Source organism: Oryctolagus cuniculus, chromosome X (assembly GCF_051225735.1).
Source record: "Oryctolagus cuniculus isolate XC-2025 breed Fujian yellow rabbit chromosome X, ASM5122573v1, whole genome shotgun sequence".
NCBI lineage: Eukaryota > Metazoa > Chordata > Mammalia > Lagomorpha > Leporidae > Oryctolagus > Oryctolagus cuniculus.
Window position 1 is genome coordinate 84,405,489 of NC_142888.1, and position 17,607 is coordinate 84,423,095.

A 17,607-nucleotide genomic window follows, 5' to 3' on the forward strand; every position below is an offset into this window, starting at 1 on the left:
TAAGAAAGTTTTCATAGTCAATTAAAAGGGATATACATGGGGCTGGCATCATGTTACAGTGGGTTAAGCTGCCACTTGCAATGCTGGCTTCCCAGTTTGAGTTCTGGCCACTGGGCTTCCAATCCAGCTCCCAGCTAATATGCCTGGGAAAGCAGCAGATGATGCCCCAAGTACTTGGGCTCCTCCCCACCCCCACCCCACCCCACCCTTGTGGGAGACCCAGATCCTATTGCAGCCATTTGGGGAGTGAGCCAGGATATGGAAGATCTCTTTCTCTCTAACTCTGCTTTTCAAATAGATTAACCTTTCAAATAAAAGAGATACACACAAACACTTCATACCCTCTTTTGACTGGGTATTGTGGTGTCTGCATGTGATCCCTGTGAGCACAGCAGCCATTCTACACAAATGAAGGACACTAGGACAACACACTGGAAGTGCAAGTTGATAGGCAGAGTATCCCAGAGCAGGGAAATGGAAAGAACCTGGGGCTCTACTGGCTAAATTAATTAACCTTGGAGACAACCTACCTCCAAACCTGGTTATGTGAAGTAAAAAAAGTCTTAATATTTAAGTGTCCACTTAGTGTTTTCCTCCCACTTGCAACAGAAAGCAACCTGACTGATAAAAACAGGCACTATTATGGCTATATTTGTCACACAAAACCCTTTAGTACCTCAATTAGATTGTGATGTTATGGACAGAGTAGAACCCTGCTAAACGAGGCAACATTCTACAGGTCATATCAATACAGAACTCAATAAACAACTTTTCACTAGTATTCTCCCATTAAGAACACTTTCTCCCCCAAAACTAACAGAGCTCCTTTACTGCTCAATTACTGTCATAGATGCTACAAGACAATCTGGAAGCAAATCAAGCAATTCTCTCATTGTTGATTAAATTATGAAATGACTATAAATGCCTTAGACTCTCTTACAGCCTTATTTTATTACCCATTATCAAAAACTAGAGTAGCACTTGCTCATAAGTGGTGCTTAATTCTTTCTATGTTAATAAGCAAATTTCCAGAAAATAAATTTAAAAGTTAAAAATTGAATCTAGAAAAAGCCTGTTTAATTCATATGTGTTGCTGATTATCTTTAATTAGCAAATAACAAGGGATTTAGGTTCCCACTTTAACAGAGTAGCAAGGGCCATCACAGACTACCCTTTTGAGTAAAGGCCAGCAGAAGCTGCTACAGGAACAAAGAGCAGTTGAATGTGGAGAGATTTGGAAGGTAAATAAACTCAAGCACTGATGCATAAAATGAGAATCTGGTTTGTTCAAATGAAAGGAACCTTGTGTGTTAGATATCACACTAAAGGTATCTCTTTAAAATAAAAAAAAAAACACCTCAAGAATTACCGCTATTAAAAATAAATCTTCATAATAAAGATTTAGCCATGTATCATGGTGGCTCATTTATAATTTTAATTAGAAAGAATATCTTCTCAAAAACCACTGCTATTCCTTCATTACTAGTGTCAGAAAGGGGTGAGATGATGCAATGATTGCATTTAAAAAAAACCATTAGAGGATAAGGACCAAATCAACCAACCAACTGGCAATCTATTGAGCATCAGTTTCATAGTTACTGTTATCAGACAGGAAAAACATTATTAAAACTGTCTCATAGGCATTCATATACACCACTGATAGCAGTATAATTGCTAAAACCATTCTAGAAAGTTAATTTGGCAAGAGCAGATCCCTATCATTCAGAAGCTTAAAGTTTAGCTATTCAAATGCCACCTGGAAAAGCCTCACTGTATAACAGTTTGGGATTTTGCAGGGGAATACACTTGAACTGCACAAGCTGCAACACTGGCAAACAGACAACAAAGTCATTTGGCTATTGAGGAAATGCAGGAGGAAAAGAGATTAATAATTAATAGGGGGGAGTTTCTGGAGTATAGCTAAAGGAGAGATGAAAGGGAGGGCCAGTACCAGTACTAGGCAAAGACATAGTCATTTAAGTGTGTAATGTAAGCCTAATAGGCAACTACAGTGTAGAGGCTAGTATAGAGGCGGGAAAGAAGAGCGTAAGGGACTCTGATTTCAGATACATTCACAAAACTGCCCTGGGAGAGGAGGCATGACCGTGGATTTGTACATTACACCTTTGTTACAGCTAGGAAGAGGGCAGCAGTAGAGGCATTCATGGAGAGCAGGCTCCACCTTCTGTCCAGGGGAAAAATAGGGAGACGCACCGGTCACAAATTCAAACTTAGGTCCTTAAGGACAAACAGCCTAGGCAGTTATAGTAAAGAATTAGGAGAGATGAGCCAGTGATGAGCCTATCTTTAAAATCAAATCAAGTAAGCAGTTACATAAAGGGGTTAAGAAAAAGGTAAGTGGGAATTATTCAATTTTTCAGCATGATTTTATTTTTCTGTTATCTATCATGTATGCAATAGGGACTGAAGGAAAACTCATGAACAGAGCTGTAGAACCTGAGCCAAATCAGTTATTAACTGCATGACCTTGAGCCTCAGACTCCTTCTATATAAAAATGGAAATTGTATTATCTACCTAACAGGGTATAATACAATAACAATTCTAAAAAGTTATCATAATTCATCTCTTGATAAGGCCTTGGTAAATATCAGGGTCTACTGCATGTATCAAAGACTTAAAAAATACTGATAGCTGGGGCAAGCACCGTGGAATAGTAGGCTAAATCTCTGCCTGAAGCGCTGGCACCCCATATGGGCACCAATTCATGTCCAACAGCTCCTCTTCCAAACCAGCTCTCTGCTATTGCCAGGGAAAGCAAATGATGGTCCAAGTCCTTGGGCTCCTGCACCTATGTGGGAGACCCAGAAGAAACTCCTGGCTCCTGACTCCTGATCAACCCAACTCTGGCTGATGTGGCCTTTTGGGGAGTGAAGTAGAGGATGGAAAATCTCTGTCTCTCCCTCTCTCTGTCTGTAACTCTACCTCTCAAATAAATAAACAAAATCTTTCTTTTAAGGTTTTTTTTTTTTAAAGATGAAAGGCAGAACTACAGAGAGAGGGAGACAGAGAGATCTTCCATTGCTGGTTCACTCCCCAAATGGCCACCAACAACTGGGACTTTGCCAGGCCAAAGCCAGGAGCTTCTTCTGGGTCTCTCACGTGGGTGCAGGGGCTCAAGCACTTGGGCCATCTTCTTTCTACTGCTTTCCCAGGTGCATTCGCAGAGAGCTGGATCAGAAGTGGAGCAGCCGGGACTCGAACCGGTGCCCATATGGCATGCCAGTGCTGCAGGCCGGGCCTTTAACCCACTGCACCACAGAGCCAGCTCCAATAAATAAAATCTTTAAAAAAAATACTGATACCCTTTAGCTCACTAATTTCTCAAGAAGGAGACACTAATGATAAAATAATTTTAAAATGTGCAAAAAGAAATGAAAGTACTTCTTACAATGACTAAAAGTCCTGCTATTTTAAAATATATTCTACAAAAATGAAGTGGTAAATAAATTGTGGTGTGTACAAATATAATATGTAAACAATTTCAAATAAGGTTTTAAAACTAAGAATCTTAGTAACACGAGAAAATGCTTGATAACTGGAAAATTTATAAAACTGTATATAGAATGTTCCAACTTATTGCTTATTTTAACTCACTTTTATATGAGTATATTCAGAGGAAGCAAAACACCAAAACAATGAGGGATTATTTGTGACTATTTATAGACTTGCGGATGTATTTTATTTTCTTCCCTATACTTTTCTATATTTTCTAAGTTTCCAACATTGAACATGTATTATTTTATTATCAGATAAAATCAACATGTAAATTGGTTGAATGAATGAACAAAGACACAGTTATTACCTCCAGATAGTCTATAATCTAAAAGAATAGACAAAATCCCATGAAACAAAATGCTTGTGAGACCAAATGTTGATACTCAACTGAGAGAAGACATATATTACAAAATTTCAAAGATGGGTACAATCAGCAATCGATATGATAGTAAAAGAATGTCGCATGGGACTTTTTCTTTTTTCTCATTGACATGAAAATTCGATGAAGGCAGAGACTTTGTTCTATTCGATCCCCTGTATCTAGCACAAAATGATTTTGTGCACAGTACCCCTCCATGAAGATAGAAATAGAACATAAATATAATTCTTTAATACTTAATAGTTGCTGAATAAGTATCTAATGAATTAATGTAAACATTATGATGAAATTGGGTAAAGGCTTGGATCCATAAGGTCGTAATAAAACATAGGAACATAATACATCCACAGTGCCCGAAAGATTATACGTGAACTCACCAAGGCTAGAATGGAGTGATTATACTGGAAAATGTAATGAAAACTACAGTTGGATGAGGGGAAAGGTCACAATTGACCTCAAAAATTAGGCAGAGTATTTGGGAGTTAATGTAGTAAGAAATGGAAAGTCATTAACAGTTTGCAATAACAATAATAAAATCTAAAAATAATAATAAAAACAATAAAAATATTGCAAAACAATAAAATCTAAAAAATACCAAGCATTTACGATGTGTAAAATGCTATTCAGAATATCTTACACATTTTTTCATTTTATGATCGAAGCAAGCTGTGAGAGAGGTACTCCTGCCCCACTTTCTCCAATGAAGAAATTTAGGCTCAAATGTTATGATTTTGCTGAAGGTCACACATCTACTTACCTACTTGCCTCCAGAGGCCAATCTCTTAAAGGTTATGTAAAAGACCTGTACAAAACATGTTTGAGAGATACCAGAAAACAGTAACATCCCACTACATCAAAGATGTATGCTTTATTCTGTGGCACTGGACTGGAATTAGAGGTATCACTATGAATTCATGATCTTTAAGATATACAAATGTGTGTTCAAAAGCTCATGGACATGCAGATATGGGAAAATGAGGCACAGATTTCAAAACATTTTTACACAAAATAAATTCATCTTTTAATTCCATTTTTCATGAATTTGTTAATATATCCTCTTGACAGAGACTGCGGGAAGGTGATATAAAAGCAGGTATATGTCTTTGGATACATATGCATGTTTCTTAATTTTGTCTGCTGTAAGGCCTAGATGCGATGACACCTCAGTATCAATGAACATGCTAAGCACCTAGGTTTTGGTTTCTAAATACACACCATTCTCCATTCAAAAAAATCAGAACTCCTTGGAGAAATGGTTGATTCCAACGTTGGGACAGGGAAACTAGAAAATAAGCCCAGAATATCCTGTGTTGCCAGAAAATAAGCAGGTGCTAAAAGAAATGATGGGAAATACACTGAAAAGATGTAGCAGCCAATTTGGAGGAGCTCCTATTGGACAAATTCTGGGGTAATTTCAATAAAAATAACCCATGGAATAAAACAAATATTCATTATGTCCATACTGCTATAAACAAATAGCTTAGAAACTAAATACATAAATACATAAATGATGGAGAAGGGAAAGTTCCTTAATACAGAATTCTACCAAGTAATAAATGTAGAAAACAAAAATCACCATTTGACAAATGTAACAATAGTAATCATTTTGGCAAGAATCATCAATACATGCTAAAATTAGTGGGCAAAAGTATGATGAGAAATAAAGTATTTATACCATCTCAGAAGATCACCCTGCATGGTTTCACAAGATCTGTTCACTTTGCAAAGGGAAGAAATACTGATTTTACAGTGAGTAAACCTGGCAGACGCTATCTTAACCAATTTATCACAGTTAACTCAAGATAGAGTCTCATATCAGATATCAAAAGCTTAATACAAACATGAAAAAATGCACACACTCTTACAGTCATAGGACATATACATACATGAATATATGCATAAAACTAATGCTCCATAGCTGGCTGCGCTGTCAACAACCTGCTCCCCTACCGTCCAGTTTTACTGTGAAGGTCACCAATATCCCCAGAACTAGCATGCTGAGCAGATACCAGTCATATTTTTGAGGTGATTGAAACACTTGTCTAACTAGAGTATTGATGTGTGAAGCAGGAAAAACAAGTCCCTATTTTAACAGAGGCACAAAATCCTAGTGATAGGAAAACTATATAAAAAGTTCTTTTAAGTATTATATATGATGAAAAGGAAAAAAACAATTACTTCACGAATGCCTAGTTGTTACTTTAAGAATCCAAAAACACAAGCTTGCGCCCAAGTTTTGTCAATCATAAAAACAAATTTCATTTTAATATAAATACATTTTAATATAAATTGATGCACAGTATTATACATTCCTGTATAATTAGCATCTGGTGCTCAATATCAATAGCAACATCAAAAGAAAAATAAGATAAATATTTAATCAAACTTCCACAAAATTTGTCCCTGGGGCAATTGCCATAGGCAGCAGGCACCAAGAAGATGTTTTCAAATGAACTATTTTCATGAACATAATTGTACTTTTATGCAAAGGCCTGTAGCCCCACTGACTGGCTAAATCTTGTTCCATGAAGATGCTGTGCATCAAAAAAAGCAATTTTAAATCAGTTATCTACTTTGATGAAGCAAAATGATGACATGCATGGTTTAAAATATTTGAGATGCATGGTTTTGCAGCAGATTTGCCATCCCAATTACCTTGTGCTTAGAGTAAGATCAAAGTTTTCCTATCTTGAGTACACACTTTCTGAAGAATAGAGAGGGCAGTGTGATGTGAAGCATGCTGAGTGCAATAGAGAAACTAGACAACTAACTTAAAAAGTGGACCCAAATACGTCGTATCATAGCAGCTGCATATAAAAAACGATCAATCACTCAACCATGTAAAGGCCTAAGCCATGATCTCATCTGAAAGTGTTTTAAGAACAATCCATTATGATCACTCAAACGTAACATTGAAATAATTTGTAACACAGTTAATTCCTTAGAGGTTAAGTGAAATTAAAGATGATGGGCTTCAGGTTGGAGAACATTTTCTCTGACAAAGTCATTCATTCCTTTACATCTGCCTCTCATTCCCAGGAGGATAGTGGATGGGACTACCCCACCCCAACCTTCCAGGAGATACACTGAGGTTTTAATTCTACATTCCTAAATCTGGCTGGAACTTTTTGCTCTGTCTTTTCACATGCACATCCTCCCCCACTCTACATTCATCCAGAAAGCTCATCCTCTTTTCAACAAAGAGAATTAGTCTCCTTTAAATAGTTAGTGGGCAAATTCTCAAGTTTTTCAGGTGCCTCAATGAATGTATAAAAAAAAAGTAAACAAAAACTTTGAAGAGAGAGAGAGAGAGAGAAGAAACAGCAAAAGATCTGAAGCCTGAGGCCCTGTATCTTTGCTTTATTCTTCTTGGTATGCTACCTTCGCATTTGTAAGAAGGATGTCAGAAGGGGAAAACAGGTCAGTGGCTTTTCCGACCTCAGGTGGGGGTAGGTTCATGTTGCTTAAGGACAGAGCAAAAAGCCAAGAACTTCATGAGGCCTTTAACACTTTGATGGAAGCTGGCCTTTTAGAAGACCCCAAATAAATATTAAGCTATAGGCAAAGTTTAAAGAGTGCGTGGGCTGGGTTCAAGTCGCGAAAGGTTAACCAGAGGCAGGGAAACACTGGCAAAAGGGGGGGGGGGGTGGAAAAGTTTTAAATATCCACCAGAGCCTAGTGATCCATTAACAGGCATCCCCCACCCCGGCTGCGCTCCTGCCCCTAGACAGAGCGAGCTGCAGAGAAACAAGCAGCCCTATTTTTAAACACTTAAAACTCTCCCCTGGACTTCAGAAGGCTAGAGTTACCAGCGCTGGAAATAATGTTTCTTCCCAAGCAAGTGAAAGCAAATTTGAATTCCCCACCCAGGCCGAAGAGAAAGGAAAGTTAAAGGGACGAGCTGTGGTTTCAGCGGGAGAGTGCGGTGATGGAGTTGGAGGGCGAGGACTTACCGCAGCCTCTGCAGGCTGCCCCCAAAGACTCAGGGCCAGTAAGAACAAGCCGGCAGCCAGGCGGACTCCACGCAGTTGCATTCTTCTCCGGCTCCCGCAGTTCCTTCAGCACCCGCACGAAATCCCCGACTGACTCTGATCAACTGACATAATCTTGAGGTTTTATTGCGAGAGAGCTAGAGCCGGTGAGGGACAGCGAGGGTGTCCCAATTGGGCCGGTCGGCTTGGGTGAGGAGAAAGCTTTTTAAGAGTAGAAAAAAAAAAAAAAAAAAAAAAAAGCTATTCTTCCCTCCCCCCTCCCCTCCCCAAAGCCGGTCTCTGGGGAGCACTTTTCTCTTCGGTCGAAACTTGCAAACTTTTTCCTCACTCAAGTCGTAGAGATCTACTTTCCTCCCCCTCTTGCCCCCGCACCGCCCCCTCCCCACCGGCACCGGGGAATTTGAGTATCACTCCGCCACAGCTTTAGACTCCACCAGCAACCTGCGAGGGAGTGACGCTCAGCTATTTGGGGGAGGGAAACTTCCAACCCAGTTGACTGAGCACCAAGAGTCACAACCAGGAAGCTTTTCTTTTCAAAGTTTGCACCTTCCCTTGATACTACTCTTTCCTGCCCAGTCCCACTCTCACTAGTGTGCGCCCCCAACCCAAATACAAATAAACCTGAGCTGGGACTATTTTTTTCAGCGGATGGATCTCGGACGGTGCTTTTTATTGTTAATCATTAGAAACAAATTTTGATCGCTGCTCCCCAGGCTGCTGGTCTCCTTTGCCTTCCAACTGCTTACAGGACAGAGAGTTTCTACATACTAGTGGATGTGAAAATACTGGAAATATATAGATATGGGTATATGCTTATAAATGAAGTAAGAAAATTAACAAATTATGACAGCTTTATGTGCGCTATATGCATATAAACTTCGGGGGCATTCAGGGGTATCAGAAATTACTATATGTTGAATGATACTATAATATATTCATATCTACCTATTTTGAAGGTCATAATTAATATTTATCTCCTATACTGAGCTAACGTAAGAGATATTAACTCATTGTAGTTATGTTTCAGAAGGATTTAGGTAAAGGAATTAACTTTAGTGCAATTATCCTTAGAATTAACATAAATACATAATTGGAAATATTTTTGAGGAGTCCGTGGCAGTGGAAATGATGCCTCTCAAGTAATGCAGTGTGAAACATTACCTTGATAATTCTGATTTTTGAAAGTGCTAAAATATCCAGAAAATACTTCATATGGACTTCTTGGAGAGTGTTGCAGGAATTTGCAAAAGAATTCTTCAGAACACTTCTGTTAACTCAGTCCCTAAGTTTAACCACGTTAGTGTCTTTCTAGCATTTAGAGCTATTTCATGTGGGCCCATTCATCCTCAGGTTCCACTGAGCTCAGAGTAGATTTAAAACTCGATAAGCTCCCTCCATTCCCAAGAAGTTAGTGTATAATCAATTAAAATAGGGGCTGTGTGCATTAGGACATGTGTGCAGGGACACTTCGGGGCCCATTTATGTAGTAGTATGCCTAAGTCTGTTTAAGTGCAAGTTAGCAATGGTTTATGGCAATCTATGATGTGTAGTTGCTTAAGTCTCAGTGCATAAGTCTCTAGGGGCCTGTGCGTGAAGCTGTGGAGACGCTTGGGACTGTTGTGGTTCCAGGGGCCTGAAAGAGACACACACAACCCGCTGCCCAAGGTGGGGGGGAATGATTGACACCAAGCAGCCCCGCCCCTTTCCCCTCCATTCCTTCCTCGCCTGGTGCATGGAACTATCTCCTGAGTGCGGCAAGTTGTAGCGGGCACAGCGGAGCCTCTTTCCCTTTGGGACACTTCCTTATCTGGAAGCTGAGTTAAGTTTCTTTCGAACTACAGCGCTTCGCGCCGTTACCCTGTCCTGAGTAAGGAAGCAGCCGCCAAGCATCAGCAGAGCCCCGATGAGCCAGAGCCACAGAGCCGTTTAGCAGTCTCCCGGGACCCAGCTCCGGAGGAGCCGAAAGCATGCACCCTGGGTGAGCTGTTGCTGCCCTAAACTCTCCTCTTTTCCACTTCAGGCTACTTTGCCAGGCCGGGGCAATACTTGTACTTCTGTCATTGCAGTGAAAGTGGGAGCAGGCATCCAAAAGGGGTCGGGGAGCTAACTACCCGCAGACGTAGGATCCCGGAGCTTAGAGAGCCCGTATCACTCACCCTCCTTCCCGTTTCAGGTTGTGGCTGCTCCTGGCTACATTGTGCCTGACCGAGGAACTGGCTGGAGCGGTGAGTCTCTTCCTCCTCCGACCCCTTCCCCTCCTCCTCCTTCGACCCTTCCCTCCATCCCCACCTCTTGTGTTTGTGTTAGGAGGTTACAGTTGCACCGGGAAGCAGAGTTCACACCACTCTACTTTTCTAGTGGGAGCTAATGGTGTTCTTGGAGAGAAAGAGCATGGTGTCAAGCTAATTCCCCTGGAACCCAGGCATCGCTTCCTTTGTAACTGGTTGGGGAAATAAAAGTCGAAGACACCAGATGCACACATTTCTTTCTGAGTCTCTTCCTGGACACCTTAAGATGACTGACATCTGATGCCTTCCTCTGCATAGATCCTCAAAGCAGAAGAAATGCAATTTCCCCTGGTCTACCCGACAGAAACTGGCGCACAAGTTTGGGAGTGGGAGGAGAGCACAAGCAGAGGGACTTGAAAGTGCAGCAAAATTTCTGGGAATTAAACTTAAGTATTTGCTTGTGAGTCCTTTGACAGCACCAGGTGACAACATCTGGATTGAAGTGATATCCCTAGATGGTGTTCATTTTCTGCCTGATGTTCTTCCCTTTTTCTGGTTTTCTGCGTCATCAGAAAGTTGAAAGTTAAAGTAGTTAGAGTGGAATAAAATGCTAAAAGTGAACACGTCGTAGACTTTTTAGGTTATCATCTATCAAATCATGTAAGGACTGCAGGCAAAGGAATTTCTCTAGACATCTGGACAAGAGAAGTTTAATGGGTTCCAGAACATAGGGACACCTCCAGTGGAATTACTAGGATAATTTCACAAACGTGGAGTAACTAATGGAGTGACTGGAATAATCAGAGATGTTGCAGTTTCCAGTTGCACTGGCTACTTAGGCTGGCAGAAATTTAGTCAACACTTGAACTCAAATATGAAGTTGTTCAACTGCTGAGTACCACTGTATATTAAAATACCTCCTCTCTTAATACTCAGTCATTCACTACATAGATGACACAAGTATTTTAAAAGTCTTCATAGAGCCATACTTAATTCAACCTAACAGAATCACCTAATATGTTTATAAGAAAATAGATTACTTGATCCTAACATATGTTGTCTTTAAGAAAATACCAGAATGAAGTGAAATGGTTTGTGAAGAAAAGATAATGCCAGAAAACTTCAGTTCTAAGGCTTGTGACCCCTTAGATCAATATCAGCTCTCATGTAAGTAAATTCTAGACTTTGACAGTAGGAATACTGATCCAGGGCTCTGCATACTTCTCCATGTGATGCCTCCACCACACAAGTTTAATTATGTGTTACCTTGAGGCTCAGTACTACGTTTCTTGAAAATGCCAGGTTCTGATTAGTTAACAATTTGTCTAAGAATCTTGTCACTTCAGAATGTCATGTTCAGGCAGAATACCCTTCAGTAAAACCTTTGTTTTCAGACTTTGGCTGATCTTATTCAGTGTACTTTTGGGAAAATACCTACAGATCATTCAGGATAGCTGAGAACTTCCCAAATATCGCATCTTATCATTTGATATCCATGGTAGCTGCTAGCAGGTGAAACTTTTAATCCTTAAAAGTGTTGAATGAGTCTCCAAAATCAAGCACTGCTTTGATGTGTAGTTTTTGGACTCTACTTCATTATTTTAAAATTGTCAATGTGGTTGGCCTGGTAAGACTAAAATAAAATTTGAGATGCTCTGAGAATATTTTTTACCTCATTTATGTTCAGAGTTGATTCCTTCACTGTTGTTTACTTATGCACAATATCTTTTACATTGTAAAGCTATTTTTTTTTGTTTCTGGAGACATGACAAAGAGAAAGGGGGGAGTCAAAAGATAAGTCCTCAGAAGGTGACTTTTCATTATTTGACAGCCTGCACTAGATTCTTACCTATGTTGGCTTGATCTCATCTTCTACTCTCGATGCCATTGGATCCCCCATATGTTTGAGTCTTTTTCACCATTCAGATGGTTTTAAACATTTGAATTCTATGTAATTTATTAATGGAAATTGTTATTATAAATTGATGACAGGACATATGTTATGTTTCCCCATGAGAAAGTCTCCTCACTGGGAGAATTAAATTACCAGTAACAGAACATTGGTAAGTATCTAAAGAAAGGGTCATTTCGGTGCTCTTGAGCTTGTACTTTTTCAGGGCATACAAAGCAGTTCTGTATAAAAGACTGGAAAACTACATATTAAATTCCAGTACTAAAAAGTGAGCATCCATTAGATTTATTTTAAAGGAGTGATGATCTTCACTCAGGTAACATATCTGCAAATTTATCTGAATGAAAGAGAGCCTAGGATTTCAGAATATCCATAACCATCTTTAGTTTTGAAGACCCTAACTACCTTAAAGGACTCTCTTAGGCTAGGCACAGCATGTAAAGATTTATTTAAACATAATTGCCAGCATTCTAGGAGTTTGCATTCTCAGATTCTCATAATGGTGATTATGTTCCTTAAAAGACAAGATGCTTAATGATTAAGTGTTATCTGACATACTAGCATTGTGCTAGAGAAGAGATTAAAAAAATACAAATCTGATCATAGGGCAACATACCTAGAAGATAAAATATATCCCAAAGAAGTCAGAGTCCTTTTGTTTTCTTCCCACTTTACCCCTTTCCAAATGACTTTTCATGAAAGCCTCTAATACATTCAAGCATATATACTTAAAGACAAACACTAAGTAGGAGAAGAAGGAAAGGGGAGAATACATATCTCTTGCCCTTTCTGCAAGAAAGTATCAGTAAAATTGCCCAGACACATTCAATCAAGGTCTGATAGAAATACCAACTTCTTTCTTTAAAGTTATAACTTGCCCAAGTGATCTATTCCACTGATTTTCCTAGTCATTATAGAAGTCAACAAAGGATGACTATCATGATAAGACAACTAGAGCTGCAGAAATTTTCTTCCTACTCTCAATATCAAGAGAAGTATTTGCCTTGTTTGAGGCATTGTCTATGAATTTTTACATAATATTCTACTTTCCCTGTGAGCATATATCCTGTATGAGCTATTTATAAATAATTACAATATATAATATATGTATATGATTATATATACATACAATATGTTAAGATGACTGATGATACTGTCAGATATATGAGCACACCATCAGGTAAATCACTAACTGACTAGTTAATAGGTAGGTAATAGGTGATTAGGTAATTCATGGATGATAATATTTCTATATTATTGATGGGTCAAATACAAGTATATTTTAAGACAAGAATGGAGGGAGGAAGTAATATATTATTACTTGATATTTTACTAAAGAAACAGATGTATTAACATACTACAAATTTGTTTTATTTTGTATTTTGATGATTATATTGCAGTATAATTGGTTTCCTTTGTAACTCTATGTATTTCCTTATATACATTTAAGAATATGATTCTAAAAACGAGTTTATGCAATTGATTTTTACAGTAAACAAATTGTCTCCTTCTAAAGTTTGTTCAGGCTGAAGGGATTAGTGCTAACGATTGGTATCAACAGTCTTTTGAATTTTAGGCATAGTATAAAGTCTCTAGTAAATACAGCCATTTTTCTGTAAGTTTACAAACCACAGAAGCAAAGTGTGCACTATTGTCTTAAGTACCTCTTTAAGATAAAAACAAAACTGGTTGACCTATTAACTATCAATACATTCTAGGTTTTTGCTTGCCTGAATTATATGAATAATCCCATAATTTCACCATCATCTTTGGAATATAGACTTTTTCTTTGCCATATAGATGATAAGACATACTCATATAAAAAGTACATACTAGGAAAGCAGCAGACTGTATTAAATTACCAAGTCCATTTTAGCTGACTGAATGTCTCAATGAGGCAGTGCATAGGGTTTTAACTAGTTTCAAGTCTAACTAAATGTAAATAGACAACCTGACTTAAGCATACCCATGGGAAAATGATGATGGGAAAATTAGCTAAGAGCAATTAATTATCCACTCTCTTACCTTCTTTAATTAATCTCTCTCCTGAGGTTTCTTTTTTTTTATTCTGAAAAGAATATTGAAGTCAATTCTAACATATAAGCAAACAAACAAAAAAATAGTTTCATTTGCCCAGTAAGTCTAACCTCCACAGTTACATTACTGTCAAATTCCTGGGGATTGCCTATTCTTCTTCATCAATCATTTGCGCTTCAACGTATTATAGTCTAAAACTGACTCCGCACCAAAATTGCCCTATTTCAAACTACTAAGGGCCGCCTAAATACCAAGCCCAATGGGTTTTTGCAGTTCTCCTTCTGTCTTTTCTACTGTGTTATTTGGCATTTTCCAGCCATTCTGAAACCTCCTTTCTTCCTTTGATTTCCATGACACTATGCCTCATTGGTTCTTCTTATAATTCTTCTGATTTTTCTTTAATTTTATTCAGTCAACAAATATTTATTGAGCAACCACCATTGTCTAAGTAGTGTGCGAGGTCATACAGACACAGTAGTGAACAAGTGAGGCATGATCTTTGCTGTAATGGAGTTCACAATTTGTATCTCTCCCTGGTCCTAAAATGGTGGCTTTTTACAGCATTTCATCCATTTCCTTCTTGTTTCATTGGTTTTGACTATACCTCTTATACACTGATTACTATCAAATTTATATGTCCAGCCCAGACATCTCCTTGAGCTCTAAACCTGTATTTCAAATTGCCTACTAAACCCTTATATGTGTATTTCAGTGAATTGATGTATACAAAGCACTTAAAATAGTACCTGGAATTTAATGTAAGCACACAAACAAAACCAGTGGTCATCAAATTTTTATTGGCCCTAATACAGTATATCCAAAAACGGAACTATTTCTCTAGTTCTTCCCATGACATTGCAGTCTACTGAGATCTTTTTTTTAATCTTTGTTAATTGTCATTGCCATCCACCCGGTTTCAGCAATCAACTCTCATTATGTCTACCCTTCTCACTAAGTCCCATTGCTCACACTAAAAATCTATAGAATAATTTTTCCATTCATTTTCTCCTCTTGAAAGCTTCATCATCATACAATGATAGCTTCCTAACTGGTTTTTCTGCCTCCTGACTCCATTCTAATATCTACACTACCACCACCAAAGTTTTTTTTTATTGCTAATATAGCCAATTAGAGTGTATCTTGATTTAAAACTTGTGTTGGTTTCCTGTTTCTTTCAGGATAAAATACATATACTTGGCGTGGCACATTTAAGAACTTTCATTATCTGACCCCAGCCACCTTTCTATTGTTTCTTCCTGTCACTCCTCTTTCCCAAACTCATAGTGTATATTATACTCTCACCATACAAAATCACATTATGTTCTTTCACAACTCTCTGCTCTTTTATGTACTGTATATTCTGCCTGGAATATCCTTTTCCATCATTTCTATCTTTATCTGGTGAACTTCTACTCAATCCTTAATACCCAGATCAAATGTCACTGTCTTTATGAAACAGTCTTAGACGTCTAAGAAGGAATTAATTCTTCCTTCCCTTATGCTTCCTTGGCTCTTCAGGAACATTGCCCTATGGTGTTGAAATCTTGATGCTTTTATAACTAGGTTTTCTCTTCAACCTTGTACTTGCAGTGGCCAAGCAAGTCATGGGTGATCAATAAATGACTTCAAATGAGTAAGCAGATCTACTCCTAATGGCCTATTACAACTCCATTTTCCTTGTCTATCTTTTTTTTTTTAACAGACAGAGTGGACAGTGAGAGAGAGAGAGAGAGACAGAGAGAAAGGTCTTCCTTTGCCGTTGGTTCACCTTTGGCCGGCGCACCGCACTGATCTGATGGCAGGAGCCAGGTACTTCTCCTGGTCTCCCATGGGGTGCAGGGCCCAAGCACTTGGGCCATCCTCCACTGCACTCCCTGGCCACAGCAGAGAGCTGGCCTGGAAGAGGGGCAACCGGGACAGAATCCGGCGCCCCGACCGGGACTAGAACCTGGTGTGCCGGCGCCACAAGGCGGAGGATTAGCCTAGTGAGCCGCGGCGCCGGCCCTTGTCTATCTTAAGATTACTAATGTTAACCTCAGTGACTATTGCTCTGATGGAAAAATAGCAACCCTGTTTAATGGTATAATACTTAAGAGAAAGGACTCTATAAAGTCAAACTCAATGATGCCTCTTCCTATACTTCCTGGTTATATAATTCAGGGCAACTCATTTTCCCTTTCTGAGACTTGTTATTCTCTTAAGTAGAAAAGGATAATAATACTTTTCTCCTGAGGTATTTTTGTGTGTGTACAGACAATGAATGAAAACATACTATGTGCAGAGTAGCTACTAAATTCCACCCCCTCAAGCATCTTCTGTTACTTTTCAAATTGTTTTTGTTTATTTGAAAGGCTGAGTGACACAGAGAGAGGGAGAGACAGTGAGAGAAATTGATCTGCTGGTTCACTCCCCAGTTGGCCACACTGGCCAGAGCTGAGCTGATCCAAAGCCAGGAGCCAGGAGCCTCCTCGGGGTCTCCCATATGGGTGACAGAAACTCAAGTTCTTGAGTCATTGTCTGTTACCTCCCAGATGCTCTAGCAAGAAGCTGGATAGAAGCAGAGTAGCCGGATAGGCACTCTGGATGGGATGTGGGTATCCCAAGTGGTAGCTTAAAGCTCTGTGCCACAATGCCCACCCCTCTGTTATATTTAATCTGAAGGGAATTTAAAAGTCATTTTCGTATTTATGTATGATATAATTATATGACATGATGAGAAAAAGAGAAAAGTCAGAGAAGACTCTAATTTGTCGATTTTGAATCTACAGCAATGGTCATGTTTCTCAGTTGTCCCCTGTCATCATTTTTCCTGCTGCCACCACTATAATAACATATATTTTCTCATCTTTCAGGTTTATATTTTGTTGGCTACTCAAAACTACCCCCATGAAATAGAGAGAGCAAGTATTCTCATCCCACAAAGATTAACTGACTTATCTACGGTCAAAGATCCAAGAAATGACATTTTGGATTATCCCCCTACACTGTGTTGTCTCCCTAGTTTAGGCTTTTCATCCTCTCTTATCTGGACTTCATACAACAGACCTGACTCTTCTTGTTTTTAGTCTCTTCTTGCCTCCCCCTCCCCTTTTCTGATATCCATCTTCTCTGCAAGCAAAGGGCTTCTTCTAAAACACCAATATCATCATGCTGCTCCTTTGTACCTTTCAGCCCTATCTCCTGTTATTGTCCTCATATAGCCCATGTTTAGATAAGTTGTACCTGTGATGTTGGCTTAACGTGCCATGGATCGTACTCCTCCTGCTTTTCTGTCTGTGTTTTTCATCCTTGGCCCTCCTCCTATCTCTGCAGATGGTCATCTTATCCTTGCCTTAAGATCCACTTTAGCAGATATTTTTCTGATACCTCCCCTTCTTTGTGTCCTTGGGCTCTTCCTGTTTTTCCATTATTACTCTCTTTAATGAATATTTGTTTAGTTCCTATTGTGTGCCAGGAACTGTGATCTACCTTGTTGCAGGAAGGATCATGTCACATATTAAGCCACTGTGACCAGAGAGCATGGGGAGGGTTAAGTGGAAGGA

General features: G+C 39.0%; 2 protein-coding genes across 4 annotated transcripts in view; one reads left to right on the forward strand and one right to left on the reverse strand.

Moving 5' to 3' along the window:
* Positions 1-8,265, reverse strand: part of COL4A5 (collagen type IV alpha 5 chain) — a 259,685-nt gene extending 251,420 nt beyond the window's left edge. For both annotated transcript variants that reach the window (XM_002720176.6, XM_089324139.1), the window contains exon 1: positions 7,850-8,265. In XM_002720176.6, coding sequence (XP_002720222.4) covers positions 7,850-7,930 — 81 coding nt within the window. In that variant the 5' untranslated portion in view covers positions 7,931-8,265. The remainder of the gene's footprint in view (positions 1-7,849) is intronic.
* A 1,343-nt stretch (positions 8,266-9,608) lies between these two features.
* COL4A6 (collagen type IV alpha 6 chain) overlaps positions 9,609-17,607 on the forward strand; it is a 312,990-nt gene continuing 304,991 nt past the window's right edge. For both annotated transcript variants that reach the window (XM_008272863.5, XM_089323734.1), the window contains exons 1-2: positions 9,609-9,866; positions 10,062-10,113. In XM_008272863.5, the coding sequence (XP_008271085.2) occupies positions 9,856-9,866; positions 10,062-10,113 (63 nt within the window). In that variant the 5' untranslated portion in view covers positions 9,609-9,855. The remainder of the gene's footprint in view (positions 9,867-10,061; positions 10,114-17,607) is intronic.